Below are 22,922 nucleotides of genomic sequence, written 5' to 3'. Positions count from 1 at the left end.
AAATTTATTTAATAGCCTAACACCCTTTTCAATGAGCTTTCAGAGGCCAAAACCTCCTGCCTCAGGTCAGTATAATGCTGTTACAGTATCCTCGCCTGACCTAAGGAAGGAAATATTGGTCTCTGAAACTTCATTAACACAGGTACCATATTACTTTATCCTAAATTAAAAATAAAATTATTTTCTTTACCTTTCTTGTATGGCCATTTACTTTTTCTCATTGTGTCGCTCCCAGTCTCTAGATTCTGCTTTCCTTCGTTTTCGCTTAACTCTTCTGCCACGGTTTCCTGGCCATTTCTCATTTTTCTCTCCTTTTTCTTTGCGTTCTTCAATATTTTTCTGCCTCTCTCTCTCTGTCCTGATTTAATTCATTCTTACTATCCATTCTTTAATTTCCTTCATCTACTTATGGCTTTTCATCTTTTTCTCACCCTTGTTCTCCCCATGCCCCTTCCTCTTATTCTCCAGTCTTTCACTACTCTCCTTTTCCATCCAGCAGCTCTCTTCTTTCTCTCCCCATCCTTCCAGTCTCCCCTCTTTCTTTCTGCATCCTTCCGTCCAGTGTCACCTTTCTCCCTACCCTTCCATCCAGCGTCTTCCCTCTTTCTCTCCCCATCCTTCCATCCATCTATCCTCTCTCCTGATCCTTCCATCTAATGTCTCTCTCCCTCTTTCTAACCAGTGTCTCTGTATCACTCTACCCTTTTCTGTTCAGTGTCCCTTCTCTCTCCACATCCTTCCAGTCTCTCACCTTTCTCTGCATCCTTCCAGTCTCTCCCCTTTCTCTCCCCATCCTTCCATCCAGAGTCTCTCTCCCCATCCATCCGTTTTCCCTCTCTCTCCCCATCCTTCCATCTGTTTTCTATCTTTTCTCCCCATCCTTCCATCTGTTTTCTATCTTTCTCCCCATCCTTCCATGTTTTCCCTCTTTCTCCCCATCCTTCCATGTTTTCCCTCATTCTCTGCCATCCTTCCATCTGTTTTCCCTCTTTTCTCCCCATCCTTCCATGTTTTCCCTCTTTTCTCCCCATCCTTCCATCTGTTTTCCCTCATTCTCTGCCATCCTTCCATCTGTTTTCCCTCTTTTCTCCCCATCCTTCCATGTTTTCCCTCTTTCTCCCCATCCTTCCATGTTTTCCCTCATTCTCTGCCATCCTTCCATCTGTTTTCCCTCTTTTCTCCTCATCCTTCCATCTGTTTTCCCTCTTTTTCTCCCCATCCTTCCATGTTTTCCCTCATTCTCTGCCATCCTTCCATCTGTTTTCCCTCTTTTCTCCCCATCCTTCCATGTTTTCCCTCTTTTCTTCGACGAGGCCCGCCCTGCGTGCCAGCGCCAGCCCCAGCTCCCATTGCCGGCCACTGCTGCTTTTCCTGTTGAGCAGCAGGGCCGGCGCTACAAAAAGAAGAAGCGCTAACGGCGCTAAGGACCGTAGGATGAGAAATGTTAAAAAAAAAAAAGCGCGGCACCGGCAGGCACTGTCTCGGCAGCCTTGAGGCATTGGCTGCTGAGGCATTGGCTGCTGGCTCGCAGGCTCCTCCCGCTGTACCATATCGCCATCACTACCTCCACACTAATGGGAACTGGGCTGGGTGGCTAGTTGCCAAATAGTGAGCTTCTGGTGGGAGAGTGTGGGCACCCATCGGGGCCAAACAAAACCTTTGCTAGGTCTTACTTTCGGGGGAGGCCTTATATTTAGCAATTCAGCAAAACCTCTACTAGGTCTTATTTTCAGGGGATGTCTTATTTTCGGGGAAACAGGGTAGAATCTGGTCCCATACATGCTGCGGTATTTTGAACAAGCTGAAGCCTCCTCAAATTGCTCGACTATGCACACTAGCAGCATAAGAAAGCATGTATACAGCTCTGTTTTACTAAATATAGTAACCCATTTCATGTGATATTTGTATTCTTTTCTTTAGGCGTTGCTACCGATGAGGAGAAAAGTTTAAGCAGAAAAATGATGAAGTACTGGACTAATTTTGCTCGAACTGGGTAAGAATCGTAGTCTATTTGATAATTGTCACTGGCTTGTGGCATTGAATATGACCTCTGGTGGCCCCTATAATATGATTCCCAAGATAGTGGGGACTGGGGATCCCTCCCAGAGCCTTAATCGGGGAACAGAGGATTGTGCAGGGTTGTGTGTGTTTATAAATTCAGAGTGTGTGCAGATGGATATCAAGGGACCAGAGGTAGGAGTGTATTGGGCAGGGGGGTATATTTGGGGTCCGAAGAGGGGTATCTAAGACAGTAGGGGTGTGTGCAGGTGGAACAGAGGATTGTGCAGGGTTGTGTGTGTTTATAAATTCAGAGCGTGTGCAGATGGATATCAAGGGATCAGAGATAGGAGTGTTGGGCAGGGGGGTATATTTGGGGTCCGAAGAGGGGTATCTAAGACAGTAGGGGTGTGTGCAGGTGTTTGCTACAAGTGAAATCTCTCTCAAGGGGAGGAGTAGAAACTATAGGGTTGAAGTGGGTGTGTGATTTGTGCAGTATGTATACACCTGGGTTGTCGGTTGTATGTGGGGTATCTGGTGAAATGGTGGTGTCTGAGGCAAGATATGTGTGTGTGTATGTCAGGGACCAAGAAAAGGGGTGTTGGGTATACAGGGAAGGAATAAGGATATGAGGGTCCTAGTGTGACAAGGGCTTCTGGGGCAATAGTGCTATGGAGGAGGGGCATGACTGAGGGGGGCTGCAGGGAGGTTGTCAGGTCTATAGTGAAGGAGGCGGGGAACACTTCCCCTTTCACAGATAGTCATGAGTGCTGGAAAGAGGTAAGCATGGCACACTGCACTTTCCTCCAGCAGTGTTACCACGCTGCCCAGAGCCGGCCGAAGACTGGCTGCCTGAGTCTCTGATGCAACAGGAAGTTACATCAGAGGTGGCAGCAGTAAAGGGAAGAGGTGGGTGCTGGCAGGGCAGCATATGGGAATTGCTACCAGATTTGAAATGTCACTGTGATGAGGTAAAACGCCGCGAAGGGGGAGATGCCGCTCCTGAAGAGTGCCGCATGAGGCCCCTGCCTAATGGTCAGGCCACTCCTGCCGCTGCCTCTCAATCCCATCTCTCAAATCTCCCATGCAGACTGGCAGCAGGAGCATTTAAGCACCACCTCTCCCACTGCCATTGGGCCAAATCTCATGGTATGATCTGTAAAATTGTGTGGGTCCTACCATGAGACCTGGTCTACAGCAGGGGGAGAGGAGGCACTTCAGCATTTTTTTCTGCTGCCCAGCTGCATGGGAGGTTTGAAGAATGGGTTGGGAGGCAGCACAGCAACACTGCCGGAGGTAAATGCTGGTTAAGTGCCATTTAACTGGCTAGGTGCCGTTCCTGGCTGGTTAAATGGTTTTAAATATCGGGGAGATTGGACTCCCTCTCCTTTGTATTATTATACCAAACACGCCAAAGCAATAGACAAAGCACAAGAGGTCTTCAAGAATGGGGACGTCTCGACTTCATTTTGTTGAGCAGACCCACCATGGTCTACGTTTCGGCAATAAATGCTTGCGTCAGGGGCCTATTTATGGTATCTAGTACCTAGGTAACAAACCATCTGATGAGGGAAAATAGCCTCATCTTGACAAAGACAAATCTGCTAAAGACTTGAATAAATGTCAACAACTCAAAAGCACGGAAACAGAACCACAGCCTGCTTTCGGTTCCTATTTCTCTACAGCGTTCTCTCTTGGCAGCACACGATGCTGTCTCAGTGTAGGAAGTATTTTCAGTTTGGTTAAACCCTTGACACAGGCATTTATTGCCGAAACATGGACCATGTCAGGTCTGCTCAATAAAGTGAACTTGGGACGTCCCCATTCTTGAAAGCCTCTTGTGCTTTGTTGTCTATAATAATCACTATTAAACCAACCATACTATCCCAACTACTTCTGAAAAAAGCTTTCAAATATTTACAAAATAATGAATATGAAGGTGGTTGTTTAACAATTAAAGGTAAATTGTTCATTTGTGCAGCCTGATTAAGTCTTTGAACATTTTTTTTTATATATATGTCAAACACCCCTAGAGGAAGGAAAGCACAACAAAATGCAACTACTCAGATGAGAAGAAAAATTAGTTAGCAAAATAAGTATGAAATTTCTTACGTAAATTAGTGCTATGCCAAAATAGGCCTTATAAACAAAGCATGAAACCTTTAATATGACCAGTGCATTTTGTCTAGCAAAAAAGGTGCCAGTATTCAAATGCCAGGCCACTCTTCAGGGGTGGAGTGATCATTGAGGGACCCACCCTACAATAGCCAGGACCCCTGCAACCAGTCATAGGATCTATGACAAGGCAGAATTTGTAAGTAGAACCTGAGCTCTTTCATTAAAATACGAGAACCATGGGTCAAGTTTAGCAGACAGTGGAAAAGGTGCCGGTACTCAGTACCCCCAAGTACCCCCTCAAAAAAAGCCCTGAATATGACCCTAGCTCAAACAGGCTGCCAGTAAGAGACTTAAGCAATGGAGAGATGTTCAAATCTTGTTTTTATAAATCCTTTGAACTGCCATATTCTGAACTTAGGCACGACAGTTTATGCAAGGTGAACGGCAGGAATAAGTTGGTGCACTTAAGTGCTTTTTTGCAAATGATGCATCTGATACTGTTCTACAAGGTGCATGTGTCGCTAGACAGAAGGCCTAGGACACACCTATGCTCCACCCACCAGTACAGCCCATTTGTTATACACCATACTACTACTACTACTACTACTTATCATTTCTATAGCGCTACTAGATGTACGCAGCGCTGTACACTTGAACATGAAGAGACAGTCCCTGCTCGACAGAGCTTACGGTCTAATCAGGACAGACAAACAGCACACATAAGGGATAAGGACAAAGAGTAGCAAGATTCCGGAATCCCAAAGAGTAGCAAGATTCCGTGCAGAATCCCAAAGAGTAGCAACATTCCATGCAACTAGTGCACCAGTTTTATAGAATAGCACCTAGTCCATATGGAGGAGATTCTATATATGGCACCTAAAAAAATTGGTGCTGAAATCCGTGCCGACTAAGCGTATTCTATAATTGGCACCTAGATTTAGGTATCAATTTAAAGAATAAGCTTAGTTGATATTTCAGCTCCTACATCTGCGCACATCCATTTACACCAACTAAAACATGTTGTAAATCCGGGCACTGGGCCATATTCTATAACTAGGTGCCTAAATTTTGGAGTGCCCATAACCATGCCCCTTTTTGCCTGCAGGTGTTAAAAGTTCGGTGCACATCATTACAGAATACGCTTAGTGAGTTGTGTGCCTAAATTCTAATTGGTGCCAATTAGTGCTAATTATTGCTTCAGTGCTCATTAGCTTGTTAAGCCATTTAAGTTACGTGCGGTGTTAAAGAATCCACGCCAATTTTGGAACCTAAATCTCAGCGCACTACATCTATAATCTGGGGGTATGCACATAAATGTCAATTTGTGTGCAATTGGCAGCTATATTTAGGTGTCCTCTAGAGACTTGATTGTAGGTAGCCCTGCTAACAATTACCCTTCTCATGCTTAACTCTGGGTGGGGATTTTTTTTTTTTCCAGAAATCCTAATGGCGATGGGTTGGAGAAATGGCCAGTTTATGACCACCGTGAACAGTACCTGGAACTAAACTTAAAGCAGAAGACAGAAACAAAGTTGAAAGATCACCGAGTAACATTCTGGACGAAGACCCTGCCTCAAGCAGTCCAACAGAAAAAAACAGAATTGTAAAATGGGACTGTTTTATCTAAATAGCTTTGAATAATTTAGGAGGCAGCAATCAAAAGCAGCCATTGGTGGAAGCATTTACTAGTACTTTTAAGTGCAGAGTTTGCACCAATAATCAAGAAAAATCTATTTCCTAACACCTGTCCCATAATTGTCATCTGCTTTCAATGTGGGAAATTTATTTGCAATAACACAACGCGTGTTTAATCTAAACTACATGTGTTCTGCTCTCTGACCTCCCTATGCTAATGAGTCATTTTTATTAAGCCATATCTAAGAGGTAGTAATTATTATTGTTAAATTATCCTCATGCTATGCAATTGAGATTAGCAAGGAGGGTTGGACTCATGGCACAATACTTGTTACACCCTTTGAAGACTGAATAAAAATCTGTCCATTTTTTTTCTTTCTCCTGGAAATGCTTCCTTCATTGTGTTCTTTGCATGTGTTGATTTATCATTAGCAGTTGAAACCAGGTCTATGTGAAGGACTGTAGCCATTTCAGCAATCAGCAGGGGTCTGGGTCAGTCAGGGGGAGAAATACGCACAAGACCAATATTCAAAAAAGAATGAGCTCCTAAATTTAGACTTCTAAGTTAGGTTCCAAGATTTGTCCCTTAGTTGCAGTTAAAGATAGCCTTAGTTTTTTGTTTATTCACCTAAATTTCAGCTTAAATTGTGATTCTAAAATTTGGCCTGTCATTCATTTGCTTAGAATTAGAAGCTTAGGGGTTAATATTCACAATGATTTAACTGGGCAGGAGAGGCTCCTACCTGGTCATATCGTATATGCAGGGTTATGCACTGAAATTCAGGGGCACTTAACTGGATATCCCTTTATAACCATCTAAACCAAAATCAGCTATGTTGTGGACAGTCCAGGGGTGGAGTCAGCACATGTGGTTAAGTCCGATATTCCGCATTTAACCCTTATAAGGTAACAGGACAAATCTGACTGCATGAAACAGTCCTATCTTGTCTGGTTTCACTTGTCCAGTTAAGGGCTTAATATTGTCCTTAATCAGATAAGTGCCATCTGACCACACATACTAGGGGCACAGCCACAGGTGGGCCTGGATCCACCCAGTTTGGGCTCAGGCCCATCCAACAGCGGATGCACCTTGACAATGTGGCATGGAGGGAATAGGCTAGGCTCCCATGGTCCTGTGTCACTCTATTCAATGGGTACTGAGTAGCAGCAGCAATTCGCACACGCTGCCTGCCAGTAAACTGGAAGCCTTTCCTCTGCTGCGTCCTACCCTCCTCTGTTGAAGTTTCCGGTTTGCCTGGGCAGCGGGATGCAACAGAGGAGAGGCTTCCGGGTTAGTGGAAAGCAGTGTGTGGGACTCACTGCCACTACCTGGGATCCATTGAAGCAAGAGGGTCAGAAGGAGAGTTGTGGGGTGAGAAAAGGAACAAAGATGCTACATGGGGGGGATGGTGGGCTGAGAGAGGGAGAATTGTTGGATATGGGGTGGAGGGGAGGATGAGAGAAAGGAAGAGATACTGAATGGAGAGGGAGAAATGTTGGACATAGGATTGGAGGGGAGGGAGAGATGGTTCATAGGGGAGAGGTAGAAATGCTGAGCATGATAATGGAGGGGAGGAAACGAGAGATCTTGGATCTGGGGCATAAGGGAGGGAAAGTGGACAATAGTGGGGGCAAGAGGGAGAATTTGTTGGATATGGGATAGAGGAGAGGAAGGAAGAGATGCAGCAAAGGGGTGGAGAGGAGTGAGAAAGGGAAGGACAGATACTGCATGGTGAGGGGTGAAAGAGGGAGAAATGTTGGACATAGGGGTGGAGGGGAGAAAGATGGAGAAATATTGGGCATGTTGGACCCAGGGCACAAGGAAGGGAGACGGAGATGGTGGACAATAAGAGAGAGGGAGAGATGCACAGGAAGTGGAGAGGGGAGAAAGAGGGAGATGTTGGCTCCAGGAGCAGAAGGATAGAGAGATGCCAGACAATGGGAGTGAGGGAAGATTGGGAGAAATGCTAGATCATGGGGAAGAGGGCAGAAGGGAAGAGGACAGGGAGCTGAGGATGGGGAGGGGAGAAAGAGGGAGCTGATGCTGGGCTAGAAGTGTGTGGAGGGAGGGAGGAAGATGCTGGGACTGGTGGAACCATGTGAGAAGCCAGGAGGGGGAGGCAAGGAAATGAATGAAAGGATAGTGTTTACAGAGGGTAGAAATATGGTACTGGGAATGGAGGGCTGAGGAAGGAGTGAGATGGAGAATAGGACAGCTAGTAGGTGAGGAAGATGGAAATTTGTTAGGTAGCTGAAAAGTAAAAAGGAGGAGAAGGGTGAGAGGTTGAAATTTTGAGTTGACAGGGAGAAAAGCAAAAAAAAAAAAAAAAAGGAGGAGGAGAAAAGAGCTAAAAGAGTGATCAATATGTCCGACAGGTGTAGTGAGGGAATAGACAGAAGAGAGAAGAAAAGACAAATGGACAGCAGCCACTTGAAAGAGAATTAGCAGGTGACAGACAGGAAAGCAGAAAAGGAAAACTGGAACCAACATGATGGAAAAATAAAATGTCCAGACAACAAAGGTAGAAAACATTTTATTTTGAATATTTTAAATGGAATGTTAGCTTTTGGAAATGTGCATAGCAAAAATCTTTGTATTGTGTTCTGTAGAAAGGAAATGCATTTCTATTTTTTTTTGTCTAAATATTTTTATAACTTATGATCCCTTGTTCTGTATTTGGTGAGGGTTTGGTGTGATTTGGAGGGTAGGCAGGGAGCATGGCAGGGGGGCGGCGCCGCCGCACCATGCTCATCTCGCTCGCTCTCCCGCTCCCATTGTTTGACTTCCCGCCCTCTTCTCCCCCCCCCCCCCAACATCCCTTTTCTTTTTTTTTTTCCTTTTTAAATTTACCTCTGTGGCGGTTCCGGAAGCGCAGCGTCAGTGAAGGAGGCGGCGCTCGCTCCCGACGTCTCTAGCCTTCCCTTCGCTGTGTTCCGCCTTCTTCTGACGTCATTTCCTTGACGTCAGAAGAAGGTGGAACACAGCGAAGGGAAGGCTAGAGACATCGGGAGCGCAGCGCCGCCTCCTTCACTGATGCTGCGCTGCCAGAACCGCCATGGAGGTAAATTTAAAAAGAAAAAAAAAGAAAAGGGATGTTGGGGGGAGAGAAGAGGGCGGGCAGTTGAACAATGGGAGTGGGAGGGCAGGGGAGAGACGAGAGCATGGATGGGAGGGGAGAAGAGGGCGGGCCAGGCCAGGCAAACTGGGACATGGGAGCGAGAGGAGAGAGAGGAGCATGGATGCGACGGAGGGGGTCATGGAAGGGAGAGAGGGGAATTGCTGGAAAAGGATGAATGGAGGGGGCAGGGGACAGAGGAGCATGGATGGGCATGGATTGGGAGGGCAGGGCTCAGGGAGAGAGAAGAATTGCTGGATAGGGATGAATGGAGGGGGCAGGGGACAGAGGAGCATGGATGGGCATGGATTGGGAGGGCAGGGCTCAGGGAGAGAGGGGAATTGCTGGAAAAGGATGAATGGAGGGGGCAGGGGACAGAGGAGCATGGATGGGAAGGCAGGGCTCAGGAAGAGAGGAGAAATTGCTGGACATAGAGGGGAGGGAAGAGAGATGAAGGAGATGAAATGAGGGAAAAGGAAGAGAGGAGATAAACTGCACATGGATGAAGAAAATAGGCAGAAGCTGAGGACCAGAAATGAAGAAGAAAGGAGGAAAGAAATAAATGGAAAGGAAGCCCTGGAAACGGAGTTAAGAGGACAGATAGCAGCAGAACGAGATACTGGGCCAGCATGATCAGAAAAAGAAAGTCACCAGACAACAAAGGTAGAAAAAAATTATTTTATTTTCATTTTAGTGTTTGGAATATGTCCACTTTGAGAATTTACATCTGCTATCTTATTTTGCAATGTATAGCAGTTTGTTTCTAAGAATATTGCTGACAATTCCTGTCAGTGTGGCAAGTGGTGAGCAATCATTTTCACGGGGGGGGGGGGGGGGGGCGCCGCCGCCGCCAACTGATAGTCTGCAGGGGGGGCGCCAACTGATAGTCTGCAGGGGGGCGCCAGAGACCCTAGGCACGGCCCTGGCAGGGAGGAGAGGGGATCATGGATAGGGGTGGTCCTCCTTTATTTTATTTTCTGGCCTGACCCTAGCATGTCTAACCTTGGTCTTGACCTTGCTGTATAGCTTGTGGGGATCCCTTGCCGAGGACCTTGTCCAAAGATGACTAGAACACTCTTCTACCAAATTCTAAAGTTGACAAATGGCATCCTTGAACCACCAACTAAGCAGGCCTAGAGTGCCAGCATTTATGGCTTAGGGGCATTGCTGCTGCCTGACAAACTTTGAAAGTGGCCAGAACTCCCTTTTTCCGAGAGTCTTTAGCTGATGGAGCTTGGGGATCCTCATTAGCTAAAGTATTTATATTTTGAGGTGGGGTAGGGCGGGCCAGAGAAAATTTTGTGCCCACCCACTTTGGGCTGAGGCCCACCCAAAATTGACTGTGTGGCTCAGGGCCGCCGAGAGACTGGGCCAGGCCCGGGACAAGGCCGCCCCCCCCCCCCCCCCGCCACAGGGCCCTCTCTCCACCCCGGGCCCTCTGCACTGACCTTAAGTGCCTCACCTTCGAAAGTGCAGCAACAAGCAGCGGCAGACGACTCCTTCCTTCCATGTCCCGCCCTCACAGAAGTTATGTCAGGCAAGGGTAGGACACGGAAGGAAGGAGTGGTCTGCCGCTGCTTGCTGCACTTTTGAAGGTGAGGCGCTTAAGTTCAATGCCAGGGAACGACGGAGGGCGGGCAGGCTGGACTGCGACAGCGGCGCCGCCCCCACCCTCTCGGCAGCCCTGGTCTGGCTACACCACTGACACATACTCAGATATTCAATGCCGGAGCCTGGACATGGTTCACATTGCATATCTGAGCATACAGCCAGTGGCAGCTAAAAAAAAACACTCACTGTCGTCAGCTAAACATTTACCCCTTAATTTGAGTGCTGAAAATTAGCACTAACCTCTTAAGATTTTTTTATCCCTTCCTAAATCCATCCTGACATTTTAATGCTCATAAATTTAGGGCCTGCTTACTAAGGTGCGTTAATGTTTTTAGCATGCCTACACGTAGTGCACACGCTAACCATGTAGATGCCTATAGGGATATTTATTTTATTTTATATCATTTATACCCCACAATTTCCCACCACTGGCAGGCTCAATGTGGCTTACAACATTTAGTTAACAAACAGGAAAGTACAATTAAAGGAAAGTGATATGTGGGGCGGAAAGGTTCAGGGTTAAGAGAAAGTAGTTAAGTCCACAAGATCTTTAGAGGAGTTGGAGTCCAGGAATCACAGAGGCAGGACGGGATCTTTAGGGTAAGCTTTCCCAAATAAGTAGGTCTTGAGAGACTTCCTGAAAGTCAAATGATCTTGAACCGTTTTTACAGATTTAGGTAATATATTCCAGAAACGAGTGCCGATATAGGAAAAGGTGGAAGCATATGTGGTTTTATACTTGAGACCAGAACACGCAGGGTAATGGAGGTTTAAGTATGAACAAGAAGCTTGAAGCGAATTCCTCGGTGATAAACTGACAAGGGCATCCATATATGCTGGAGCTGCTCCATAGAGGATCTTATGGATTAGGGTGCAAATTTTAAGTTATTCGCTCCTGCACAGGAAGCCAGTACAATTTCGTAGGCACGTACATGGTTAATGCATGTTAAAAACGTTAATGCTGCTTAGCAAACAGGGCCCTTAGTGACATTTTTCAAACATTTATTTATTTATAACTAGCTCTACCCGGCCACGCATTGCTGTGGCTCAGTCTGGTTAAATGGAAAAGAAAGAAAACAGGAAGCGCACATTTCTAATATGTTTAATTTCACAATGCTTGTGGGTATACAATATTTTTTGTTGTTCCATTGTGTGTGCAGAGATAGAGATTGTCTGGTTTGCCGACTGTAGAACATGCAACATATAATTGTCCATGTGAGAAGCAATCCGTGTGTAGATGTAAATGGGTGAATTCTAAAGATTAGCCCTGAGCTTTGTTGATGATGGTTGCAAACACCAATCGAATTGGGAATTGCAATCCGTTAAATTGAAATGGCATATCTGTTGGAATCATAGGAATGTGAGGAATGAGGACATGTTCACCTTTGAAAGGTCCTGTCAAGATTGTTGCTTGTACGACATTGCTCATTCATTTTTTTACTGCAAGCCACGTGGCGTTGGAAAGCTTTGGCTGGTTGATATTTCGCAACATGATAATTTGCACGCCGATTTTCAATTGCAGTACGTGCGGTGGCATCCCTGGCAGATCGAGTGAATTGAAAAAGTCTGTTGGATAATTAAGTGCTTCATCTGCTTCCAGAACAGTGTTGACGGACTTGTATGTGAGTGGCTCACTTGGAATGTTAGACTGAATAATATTGTTCAGTTCGTAGACGTCTTTGTTCTGCCGCAAGAATAGCTCGTTCACTCAGCGAATCGTGATTCTTATAATTGGTTTGAATATTGGGAAATACTTTTTCAACCAATTGTTCTTTTGAGGTCACTAAATTGCAGAAGTTATGAGGCAATGAAATTCGTCCTGAGGTCAGATCAACCGGCACCATTCCGTTCCCAATTTTCAGCAATTAATGTGAGAATATCTGAGCTGATTGATAGTTTTGCAGCTGGACACGCATATTTGTAGTTAAGTTTAACGTCTTTACGTGTTGCCACAAAGTACAGTATTTTAGGCAAGCATTTATTTTGTCCGCTGGTGTCGATCGAGGAACTACAGGTAATGTTTGCCTGAAATCTCCTGCAAGCAATATTAATGTGTTCCCAAATGGTCTGATGTTTCCACGCAAATCTTGCAATGATCGATCAAGAGCCTTGAGCGATATTTTTCACTGTGCTGTTTCCTCGGCACATATTTGAGCCATTCTTTGTCTGTTTCGCTCGTTCACTGATGCCCGTTCTTCCTCAGTTTGATTTGTAATTGTAGATATATAAAAACACACGCGTATTCGAATGCAACATTGTGTCAAAATTTCAAAGCAATCTGTGAAGAACTTTGGGAGATTTAAGCCACTCTCAGCCTGTCGCATTGATTCTGTTGAGAACGAAGCAGATCTGAAGCTGCAGAACGCAATCGCCGTGCTCGCAACCGTGCATCATCAAGTCTGGCTGCACGTCGCTCTGCTGCTTCCTCAGCACGTATATGAGCCATTCTTTGTGTGTTTCGCTCGTTCGCTGATGGCCATTCTTCCTCAGTTTGATTTGCAATTACTCGTCGCACTGCTTCCGCTCCACGAGTACGACAGCTGTGACATCTATGTAATAGTAGGTATATAAAAACATGCGCGTATTCGAATGCAACGTTGTGTCCAAATTTGAAAGCAATCGGTGAAGAACTTTCGGAGATTTATGATTTTGAACAGACGAACATTTACATTTGTATTTATATAGATTTTTAAATAAAAAAAATTTAAAACTTTAAGTGTAATTTTAGGCATTCAGCTCTAGTAGATTTTCAAAGAGGTCTATTTATTTATTTCAGTCCATTTGATATATTGCCAAAAGGCCTACACATCGGTATCAAAGGGAGAGTGATGAACTAAGCAGTGCTAGTGAAGGATATGGAGAATAAGTGGCTTTTTAAAGCTTGCTTGAAGACAGAGAGTGTTGGCATGTTCCTGATGTGAAGCGGGAGATTGTTCCAAAGTTTAGGGCCAATATATCTGAAGACAGAGTGGTGGGAAATGTTGAGGCGTAGGAGGGAGTGTGAGGGGTGAGAGAGAAAGCTGTTGTCTGATGAACAGAGGATTAACTCTGAAAGTTAGGAGAATAAACTATGGATGACAACAATCCCTAGCTAGTTTACACATGGTGATGGTGCTTTTAATGTGCCTTACCCATTTCCAATATATACTGCAGGCATTTAACACACGTAAGTACTTATGTGTAACCATTAACATGGTTTAGTTCATTGACCTCTTAATGTCACATTCAATAGTTTTCACCAATCTCTTCTTGCTACCTGTGTTTAGCTCTGCCTCTTTGCTTAACCTTTCTTGGGGGAAATAGGTTCCAAATCCTTTACTGGTTACTGGGTTCTTAGTGGATTTAATCAGGCAGCTGTTGTAGTGGACCTGACCCCAGGATAAAACCTACGTTTGGCAAAACAGATTCCTCTGTGACTGACTGCTGTCTTATAGGCATGAGCTGGGCAACCCACTAGATGAGAAATTTGTTTCACATTTGTCGTAGCACCTTTCATCTGGTTCTCTGACTTAAGGGATGCAGTTAGTATACATTGGTCAAACAGGATCTCCATGATTGCTGGGCTTTTCAGAAGTGTTGGGGCGGGGTGGGGGCTAATAAAATGTTAGAACTCCTACTTGTCTCTAAGGCTTCAGTATTTGGGAACTGGCTAGTGTTCTCAGCAGGGCCGGTCCTAGGGTCTCTGATGCCCCCCTGCAAATTATCAGTTGGCGCCCCCCCCCCCCCCCCGCATCTCCTTTCTCTCTTCTCCCAACCTGCCCCTGTCCAGTGATTCTCCTTCGCCCCCATCGCCCTCCAATTTATGGCCACCTGCCCGCCCTCTTCTCCCCCCAAAATCCCTCTTTTTCTTCTTGCCACCCTGCGTGGTTTAAGTCTTTTTTAATTTACCTCCGTCCCAGCGGCCGTGTCATTTCAAAGCCCTGCCCGTCTCTAGCCTTCCCTCCCTTCGTTCCCTCAGATTCCCGCCCTCGAGGAAATGACAGAAGGCGGGACTCTGCGGGAATGAACTCACAAAGGGAGGGAAGGCTAGAGACGGGCAGGGCTTTGAAATGACGTGGCCGCTGGGACGGAGGTAAATAAAAGATTTAAACCCCCAAGGGCGGCGCGGTATTGCAGCACTGTGCCACAGCAGCACCCTTGAAGGCAGGCACCCCCCTGCGGTGCTTACCCCGCTTATACTGGGTTTGACTGGCCCTGGTTCTCAGGACCCAGTTTCAAACAAAAAAATGCAAAAACAAAAGTTGGGGGGGGGGGGGGGGGGGGGGAGGCAAAGGATGCAAGCAGGAAAGTTCACACATAGCATATTTGGCCCTGGTGAAATCCTGGTGCAAAGAAAACACAATACTGCCCAGAAAGTAATGTATCACTCAGAAATTCAAATTAGGTAGAGATCACATACACGACAGATGAGGGTTTCTTCTGCTTCTAGCATATGAGGCACTCCTTGGGGGAAAAAGGGACCCTTCTTTAGCTTACCCTTTTGATATTGCAATTGTAGGTACAGCCCTTGTGTAGCCATGGGTGGGCTAGGGCCCATTCAATTTGCATGCTGTAGCCCACCAACTGAAGACCTCCTTCTCCTTTGGCAGCCAGAACTCTTCCACAGCAGCATGTTCCCAAACCAATGCCAACACCAGCCCCCTGCCCCCCCCCCCCCCCCCCCGTGCATGCTCAGTTTTGGCTTATGAATAAATATTGAGCAGGTATGGCCTGCTAGAGCCAGCAACAGTCTGGGGACATTGCCACAGACTGCTGCTTGAAAGAACTCTGGCTTCTGAAGCGGGAGGAGGTCTCCAGCTGGTGAGGCTTGGAAATTCCCACCAGTTCAGGTATTTGATATTGCTATTGTTTTTAAGGAGTTGAGGGCCAGGAGAGTGGGAGTTGGGGGAGGGGATAGATAATTACGTTCCCATCCATCTTGGGCTCTGACCCACCTGAAATTGGGTGTCTCTGGGTATGCCACTGGTAAGAGACACTCTACTTCTAGCAGACGACCAGAGCTGATCTCCAGTGAGATCCTGATGCATCACAATTCAAACTAAATGTCTTCCTGCAGGACAATCCTCCCTAGGACTTTTCACAGAAAATCCTCTAATCAGACATGAAGGGGCCTCTCCACTGTAATGTAGGAGAGTTTCCCTCCTAGCTTGCTCTAAGGCCAACATGTCTCCTAATTGTGAAGGCTTCAGTACCTGACCTTGGTCCCCAGCCACTTCCTGCGACAGAACAGTATGAAATTTTTTAGTACATAACCACTCAAGCCTGCGACAAAACAGCAGGCAGGTCCCATTCTGCTGACAAAGTATATTAAACACATAGAACAAAAATGAAACTCCAGACTTTTATGGCAGCTTCTAGCATCAGCAATGCTCTTTCTCATAACACCTGCAAGGAAGGTATGAGGTTAGATATCAAGGAGATAATTTTATAAAGTCCCCAGTAACTTTGAATCCACAAGGCAGGTGAAAATCTCCATATACATTTTCTTACACTTCTTGGTTCTGCAACGTTGCTCTGTATCCTTCTCTGAGTATATATGGTGACAAGGACCAGTAATCTTTGGGGTTTGGGGCCCTGGACCTCAAAGCCATAAAGTGGTATCAGTCACCTGTAACACCAAATGTCTATTTTCTAATATATTTCCACCATTCATGATGTATTGTAAGCAGTGGCATGGGGGGGGGGGGGGAGAGGCAGTCCGCCCTGGGTGCACGCACTCGGGGGTGCCGGCCCCGCTGGTTCCCTGCTCCCTCTGCACTTCCAGGGCAGAGAGAGCAGGGAACCAGCGGGGCTGACGCAGCTCCGAGTGACGTGCACTCGGGGTGGATCGGCCCTCCCGCAGGTAAGAATGCTGTCCGGGGGCAGTTGCGCTCCGGGGGGGGTGCGCTGCAGAGGGGAGGGGTCGTGCCGTGCTGCACCCGGGGGGTGCGCAGCGGCGACCCGCCCCGGGTGCCATTAGCCCTTGCAACGGCACTGATTGTAAGCCACATTGAGCCTGCAAAGAGGTGGGGAAATGTGGGATACAAATGCAATAAATAAATAAAACTTGTAACTAGAACTCAGGAACCTGTTCCATGTCCTAGGCACCAGCAGGGAGTGCCAAAATCCCTGAGAGATTGTGTGATTTATGGACAAACAAGATTGCTGCTCTGGTCACCAACACCTTCCTGGGAAATGCAAAGTCCAAAAGGGAAAAGTGCACTGAAGGCAAAAGGACCTGCCTCCTTTCAAGAGCCAGAGACTCTAAGCAGAAGCAGTTCTCTTCTCCTAAAGCTGTCCCTGCCTGGGTAGGTCAGTACTGGCAAACTAAAAGACAGATTACTCACTGAGGCGCCTTAAACATTTTAGAGCACACAAACTGGATTGTGCAAATGTAAACCTATGATGATTTTATTTATGCTTCTACAGAAAATCAGGAGATACATTACAGCACGTGCTCTAACAAAGGAAGATAAATGTATAGAAATATCTTTCCAGTTACATTAGGTGAACAAATGAAAATATTGTTCATGTTTCTACCCTTGCTTTGAATTTTCACAGTGGAGTTGCATAGAAGGGAATATGGGATCCAAGAACAGAGAGGTTTTCTAAAAGATCATGCACAGCCTTGAACATTGAGAGGAAAGAGCTGAGATTCAGCCAGTAATCCAGGAGAGGGATAGCAGCTGTCCCTTGCTTTGCACAAAAGTGAGGGCGTATGAAATATTACAATTTAACAGAGTGGGACTGGGATTCCTTTTCAATCTGATCTAAGAGAGAGCTTAAGATAGTATAGCTCAGCCCATGAATTCCAGCTTTCCTTCTTTTGCTGTTTCACTATAGTGTAAGTCTTCACATGTAACTCTTCCCAACTATTGGAACAAACTCAATCATGTTTTCTCTAGAGATCTGAAGAATGGCTGCTAGTGCCAGGGGTTTACTGCTTGTCTGCCTGATTTCTGACATTTGGTTCACCACTTTCTCAGCAACTGGTAAGATCAAAACAACTTTCCATCTTTCATATTTAAAAGTTCTCAAGAGTTCGATTGGCACAAAATTGCAGCTAGGGTCTTTATTCACTGTTTTTGTGCATATGCTTCCATGTATCCAGGGTGAGTGAATGCATTCAGAGACGATTAAGACATAGGCAAATTAGACACCTACATTTGATAAGGTACCTCATGAAAGGCTACAGAGGAAATTGGAGGGTCATGGGATAGGAGGAAATGTCCTATTGTGGATTAAAAACTGGTTGAAGGATAGGAAACAGAGAGTGGGGTTAAATGGGCAATATTCACAATGGAGAAGGGTAGTTAGTGGGGGTCCTCAGGGGTCTGTTCTAGGACCACTGCTTTTTAATATATTTATAAATGATTTAGAGATGGGAGTAACCAGCGAGGTAATTAAATTTGCTGATGACACAAAGTTATTCAAAGTTGTTAACTCGCGAGAGGACTGTGAAAAATTAGAGAAGGCTGGGCGGCTAAATGGCAGATGACGTTTAATGTGGGAAAAAAGAACCTGAATTATAGCTCTGTCATGCAAGGTTCCACGTTAGGAGTTATGGACCAAGAAAGGGATCTGGGTGTCGTCGTTGATAATACACTGAAACCTTCTGCTCAGTGTGCTGCTGCGGCTAGGAAAGCGAATAGAATGTTGGGTATTATTAGGAAAGGTATGGAAAACAGGTGTGAGGATGTTATAATGCCATTGTATCGCTCCATGGTGCGACCGCAACTTGAGTATTGTGTTCTTTCAGGTTGCCGCATCTCAAGAAAGATATAGTAGAATTGGAAAAGGTGCAGCGAAGGGCAACAAAAATGATAGCGGGGATGGGACGACTTCCCTATGAAGAAAGACTAAGGAGGCTAGGGCTTTTCAGCTTGGAGAAGAGACGGCTGAGGGGAGACATGATAGAGGTATATAAAATAATGAGTGGAGTGGAACAGGTGGATGAGCGCTGCGTAAGTCTAGCAGCGTTATAGAAATGTTTAATAGTAGTAGTAGTAGATGTGAAGCGTCTGTTCACGCTTTCCAAAAATACTAGGACTAGGGGGCATGCGATGAAACTACAGTGCAGTAAATTTAAAACAAATAGGAGAAAATGTTTCTTCACTTAACGCATAATTAAACTCTGGAATTCGTTGCCGGAGAACGTAGTGAAGGCAGTTATCTTGGCAGAGTTTAAAAAGGGGTTGGACGGTTTCCTAAAGGACAAGTCCATAGACCGCTACTAAATGGACTTGGGAAAAATCCACAATTCCAGGAATAACTTGTATAAAATGTTTGTACGTTTGAGTAGCTTGCCAGGTGCCCTTGACCTGGATTTGCCGCTGTCGGGGACAGGATGCTGGGCTCGATGGATCTTTGGTCTTTTCCCAGTATGGCATTACTTATGTACTTATATGTACCTGGGGCCCAAATGTTTGGGGGGGGGGGGGATCCTGTCACATGTGCTCAGGATTCAGGAGGCCAGGATTTCCAACTGTCTGGATTTTTTCAGGATTCTGAAAATATGTACACCACCTGTCTCAAAGCCAGAAGGATGGCTAAGTGTGTTGATATTTTCAGAATTTAGCCCATGACAGCTCTCCAATACTCCCCCTTTCTAGTACAGAGGCTGTGGTAGAATCCAGCCAATGGGAAGGCTCTAGTAGTCACAGGAAGGAAGGGGCTGAGCTGCAGGGGCTGTGGGGAGAAGCTGAATTTGCAGGGGGTGTTTGGAGAGAATCAGTGAGTGTTCTTGGGGAAGGGGATATTGTTGCAAAGGAGGGGTCTGCTGTGGAAAAGAACAGGCAGCAAATATCAGAATTTTACATGATGGTTGGCAGACCTGGTGGTGGGATGTGATGCACTGCCTGAATGAGCACATGAGCAGCAGGAGAGCTAGAAAGTGCAGGTCATGTACTTGTGGATGTTTCTGTGTAACTGGTGAGGGCAGTCCCATAGAAATGAAGCTTCCCTTTGAAATCTGGGCTGGAATGGTGAGGTTCATTGGTACAAATGTACCTGTGCACATCAGTGGCGTAGCTACGTGGGGCCACGGGGGCCTGGGCCCCCATAGATTTGGCCCTGGACCCCCTGCCGACGACCCTCTCGACCCCCCCCCCTACCGCCGCCAACCCGCTGTCGCTGTCACCTACCTTTGCTGGCGGAGGACCCCCAACCCCCGCCAGCCGAGGTCCTCTTCTTCCTTCGTTCTGTTTCTGAGTCTGACGTCCTGCACGTACAGCGTACAACGTGCAGGACGTCAGACTCAGAAACAGAACGAAGGAAGAAGAGGACCTCGGCTGGCGGGGGTTGGGGTCCCCCGCCAGCAAAGGTAGACAGGGGCGGGTTGGCGGCGGGAGGGGGAGTCGAGAGGGTCGTCGGCGGGGGGGGGGGGTCAAAGTCGGTGGTGGTGGCTGCGGCGGGGGGGTCGGCAATGGCGGGGGGTCGGCGGCACCGGGGGGAGGCTAAAATGTGCCTCCTCACCTCGTGCTCTGGACCCCCCTCCCGCCAAAGTCTGGCTATGCCCCTGGTGCACATCCAAAGTGAAGGGAAGTTTTCAGCCCAGGATGTTAACTATTAAATTACTCGGGCAAATTCCTTTGAACACTATCCTAATACTGCCTCTACTCAGCCTATATTCTTTCAGAAGCATTTTTTTTTACAAAGCTAAAATATTTTATTTTGCTTTTTCCATTTGTAAACCTTTTTTCATGTTCAAAACTTTGTAAATATAAATCTTGGACCCATTGCCCTTAAATCTCACTCTTTCGGGCAGTCCATTCTTGGAACCTCTGGTTTCAGAGGCAATAGAGAGTGAATATATGATGTGCTGCTCCCATATAGGGGCAGAGGGCATTATTGTGTACTAGTAAAAAAAGGCCCGTTTCTGGAACGAATGAAACGGGCGCTAGCAAGGTTTTCCTGGGAGTGTGTATGTTTGAGAGAGAGAGCCAGAGTGAATGTGCAGGTGTGTGACAGAGTGAGACTGTCTGTGTGACAGTGTGTGTGTGAGAATGAGAGTGTGTGACAGGGCCCCCTCCCCTGTTCCTAATGCCCCTCACCCCGTTCCCTCCCCTCTTTTTCCTCCTCCTTCCCACACTTTGGGTTCCTTAAGGTTTTCAAAAGTCTATGTACCCCCATGGCCCTAACGCCCAGTATCCGGATACCCCACCGCTTTCCTCCTCACCCCTCCCCCAAGATGTAATACTTTCACGTAGTAGTAGTATGGTGAGGGGTGGGTTCCTGGTAGGGGGGGGCCCATCCTATATAATAAAACGCACCTCCAACATTCTGAAGCTGACTGCATGGCCGAGGCATTCCTGTTCTCTGTATCCATCTCCTGAATTGACATCACGTACTTCCGGGTTCGTCACAAGCAGAAGTGACCAACCACACAAGGTTTCTCGGCTTCAGAATGTTGGAGGTGCATTCTGTTAAATAGGATTGGTCAGTTCCTTGAAGCACAGCCAGAGCTCAGCATCCTGCACAGTAACGCTCAGACACCAGAGAGAGAGAGAGGGGGGGGGGGGGGGGCCTGACACTAGAGAGAGGGAGGGAGGAGGGGCCTGACACAAGAGGGGGGGTAGGTATCTCTGTCACACACACACTCTCTCTCTCACATACTGTCTCTCTCTCACACACTGTCTCTCTCTCACAGTCAATGTCTTTCTCTCACTCTCACACACTGTCTCTCACACCAGGGGCGTATCTGAACTGCAGCGGTAGGGGGGGCCAGGGCCAGAGTGAGGGGGCACATTATAGCCCCCCCCCCGCCGCCGCCGCCGCCGCCATTGCCGATCCCCCTCCCCCCAGCCGCTGCCATTGCCAACCCTCCCCCTCCGTTGTTGTCGCCTACCTTCGCTGGCGGGGGACCCCAACCCCCGCCAGCCGAGGTCCGCGTCCTCCTGCCGCTGCCGGCTGCCGTTAAAAGAATTCCGTCAGCTGGCGGGGGACCCCCAACCCCCCCAGCCAAGCCGAGGTCCTTTCATTTCTTCTTCCAGTAAAGCTGGCGCCGAAAGTTTCTTCTGAGTCTGACGTCCTGCACCAGTCCATGAACCAGTGGCGTAGCCACAGTTGGGCTTGGGTGGGCCAGGGCCCACCCATTTATGGCTCAGGCCCACCCAACAGTATCACATGTTTAGTGGTAACTGGTGGGAATCCCAAGCTCCTGCAGCTGAAGATTTCCCCCTGATAGTAACGAAAACGCTACTCTCCACAACACCGGCACCTGCGCATGCTCAGTTTTCAGTGCATTCCTGCTGCCAAGGTGGAAAGAAGTTGTTTTTTTTTTTTTGGGGGGGGGGGGGGAAGAACACGGTGCCCACCCAATTCTTGTCTAGGCCCACCCAAAAGCTGTTGTCTGGCTACGCCTCTGCCATGAACTAGCCCTGTCTCAGGGCAGGTGATTACGTCCTTCAAATGAGAGAATTAATTATGGACTGAACATGGGACAAGCACAGATAAGTACATAAGTAATGCCACACAGGGAAAAGACCAAGGGTTCATCGAGCCCAGTATCCTGTCCATGACAGCGGCCAATCCAGGCCAAGGGCACCTGGCAAGCTTCCCAAACGTACAAACATTCTATACATGTTATTCCTGGAATTGTGGATTTTTCCCAAGTCCATTTAGTAGTGGTTTATGGACTTGTCCTTTAGGAAACCGTCTAACCCCTAACAAATGAATTCTGTGTGGGAGAGGTCCAGATCCTGATATTTTGAATAGTTTACACTGAAGAGTTATTAATATTCTCTGTCAGATAAATATTTGCATCTTTGGTGTTTTTCTGGCTCAGGGTATCCGTTTTTCATGTTCTGTCTTAAATTTCTTTCTTTCTTTTTATTTATTTTTTTTGTTTCTCTCTCCCTCTCTCTGGTGGCTTTCTTGAATTTGAATTTCAGTTATAATTTCTTGCATTTTCCAAATCCAAATTTAAGGTGGAATAACTCATTCGGGTGCTTGAGTTACTTCTCTGCCCATGGAAATTCAGGATCTAAATTGTACCTGAGGCAACAAAAGGCAAAGTGACTTGCCCAAACCACCCACATTGTTGTTAATCAGAACAAAGTTACCCAAGTTGTTTTGCTTTGATTGATGACCTCAGAAAATTCACTTAGAGAGGTTTTTGTCTGCTTTCCATGCTGTTTTTTTCCCCTTTGGAAATATGGTGCACAGTTTTGATTATGCAAACATTGTGTTCCCAAGTTGTGCCTGTGGGAAAGACTGAAAGTGAAATGCTGGTCTGCACTTGAAAATAGCTTTTTTTATTACCCTTCTTGAATATGAGCTCAGAGCCTGACACTGGGAAGACTCAAGTATTATTTCAGGAATCAGCAGATGATCTTGACAGTATTTCTCTGGCATCTTTTTTTTTTTTTTTTTTTTTTTGCTTTTATATTTCAAAGTCTTGTGATCCTTTGCCAAAATTCACAACCCTAGTGGACAGTTAGATTGTTAGATTGTCAATCATATTGT

The 22,922-nt window shown here is 46.5% G+C and overlaps 2 protein-coding genes across 3 annotated transcripts in view; both read left to right on the top strand.

Moving 5' to 3' along the window:
- LOC115470866 (fatty acyl-CoA hydrolase precursor, medium chain-like) overlaps positions 1-6,135 on the top strand; it is a 62,489-nt gene extending 56,354 nt beyond the window's left edge. The window contains exons 13-14 of the mRNA XM_030204459.1: positions 1,921-1,993; positions 5,555-6,135. Of these exons, the coding sequence (XP_030060319.1) occupies positions 1,921-1,993; positions 5,555-5,723 (242 nt within the window). The 3' untranslated portion in view covers positions 5,724-6,135. The remainder of the gene's footprint in view (positions 1-1,920; positions 1,994-5,554) is intronic.
- A 10,513-nt stretch (positions 6,136-16,648) lies between these two features.
- The window catches only part of LOC115470865 (fatty acyl-CoA hydrolase precursor, medium chain-like), a 74,989-nt gene continuing 68,715 nt past the window's right edge, over positions 16,649-22,922 (top strand). For both annotated transcript variants that reach the window (XM_030204456.1, XM_030204457.1), the window contains exons 1-2: positions 16,649-16,769; positions 17,363-17,449. In XM_030204456.1, coding sequence (XP_030060316.1) covers positions 17,374-17,449 — 76 coding nt within the window. In that variant the 5' untranslated portion in view covers positions 16,649-16,769; positions 17,363-17,373. The remainder of the gene's footprint in view (positions 16,770-17,362; positions 17,450-22,922) is intronic.

Source organism: Microcaecilia unicolor, chromosome 5, assembly GCF_901765095.1.
Source record: "Microcaecilia unicolor chromosome 5, aMicUni1.1, whole genome shotgun sequence".
NCBI classification, from domain to species: Eukaryota; Metazoa; Chordata; class Amphibia; order Gymnophiona; family Siphonopidae; genus Microcaecilia; species Microcaecilia unicolor.
The sequence above is the reverse complement of the archived record's forward strand: the minus strand, read 5'-3'. Positions and strand labels throughout refer to the sequence as shown.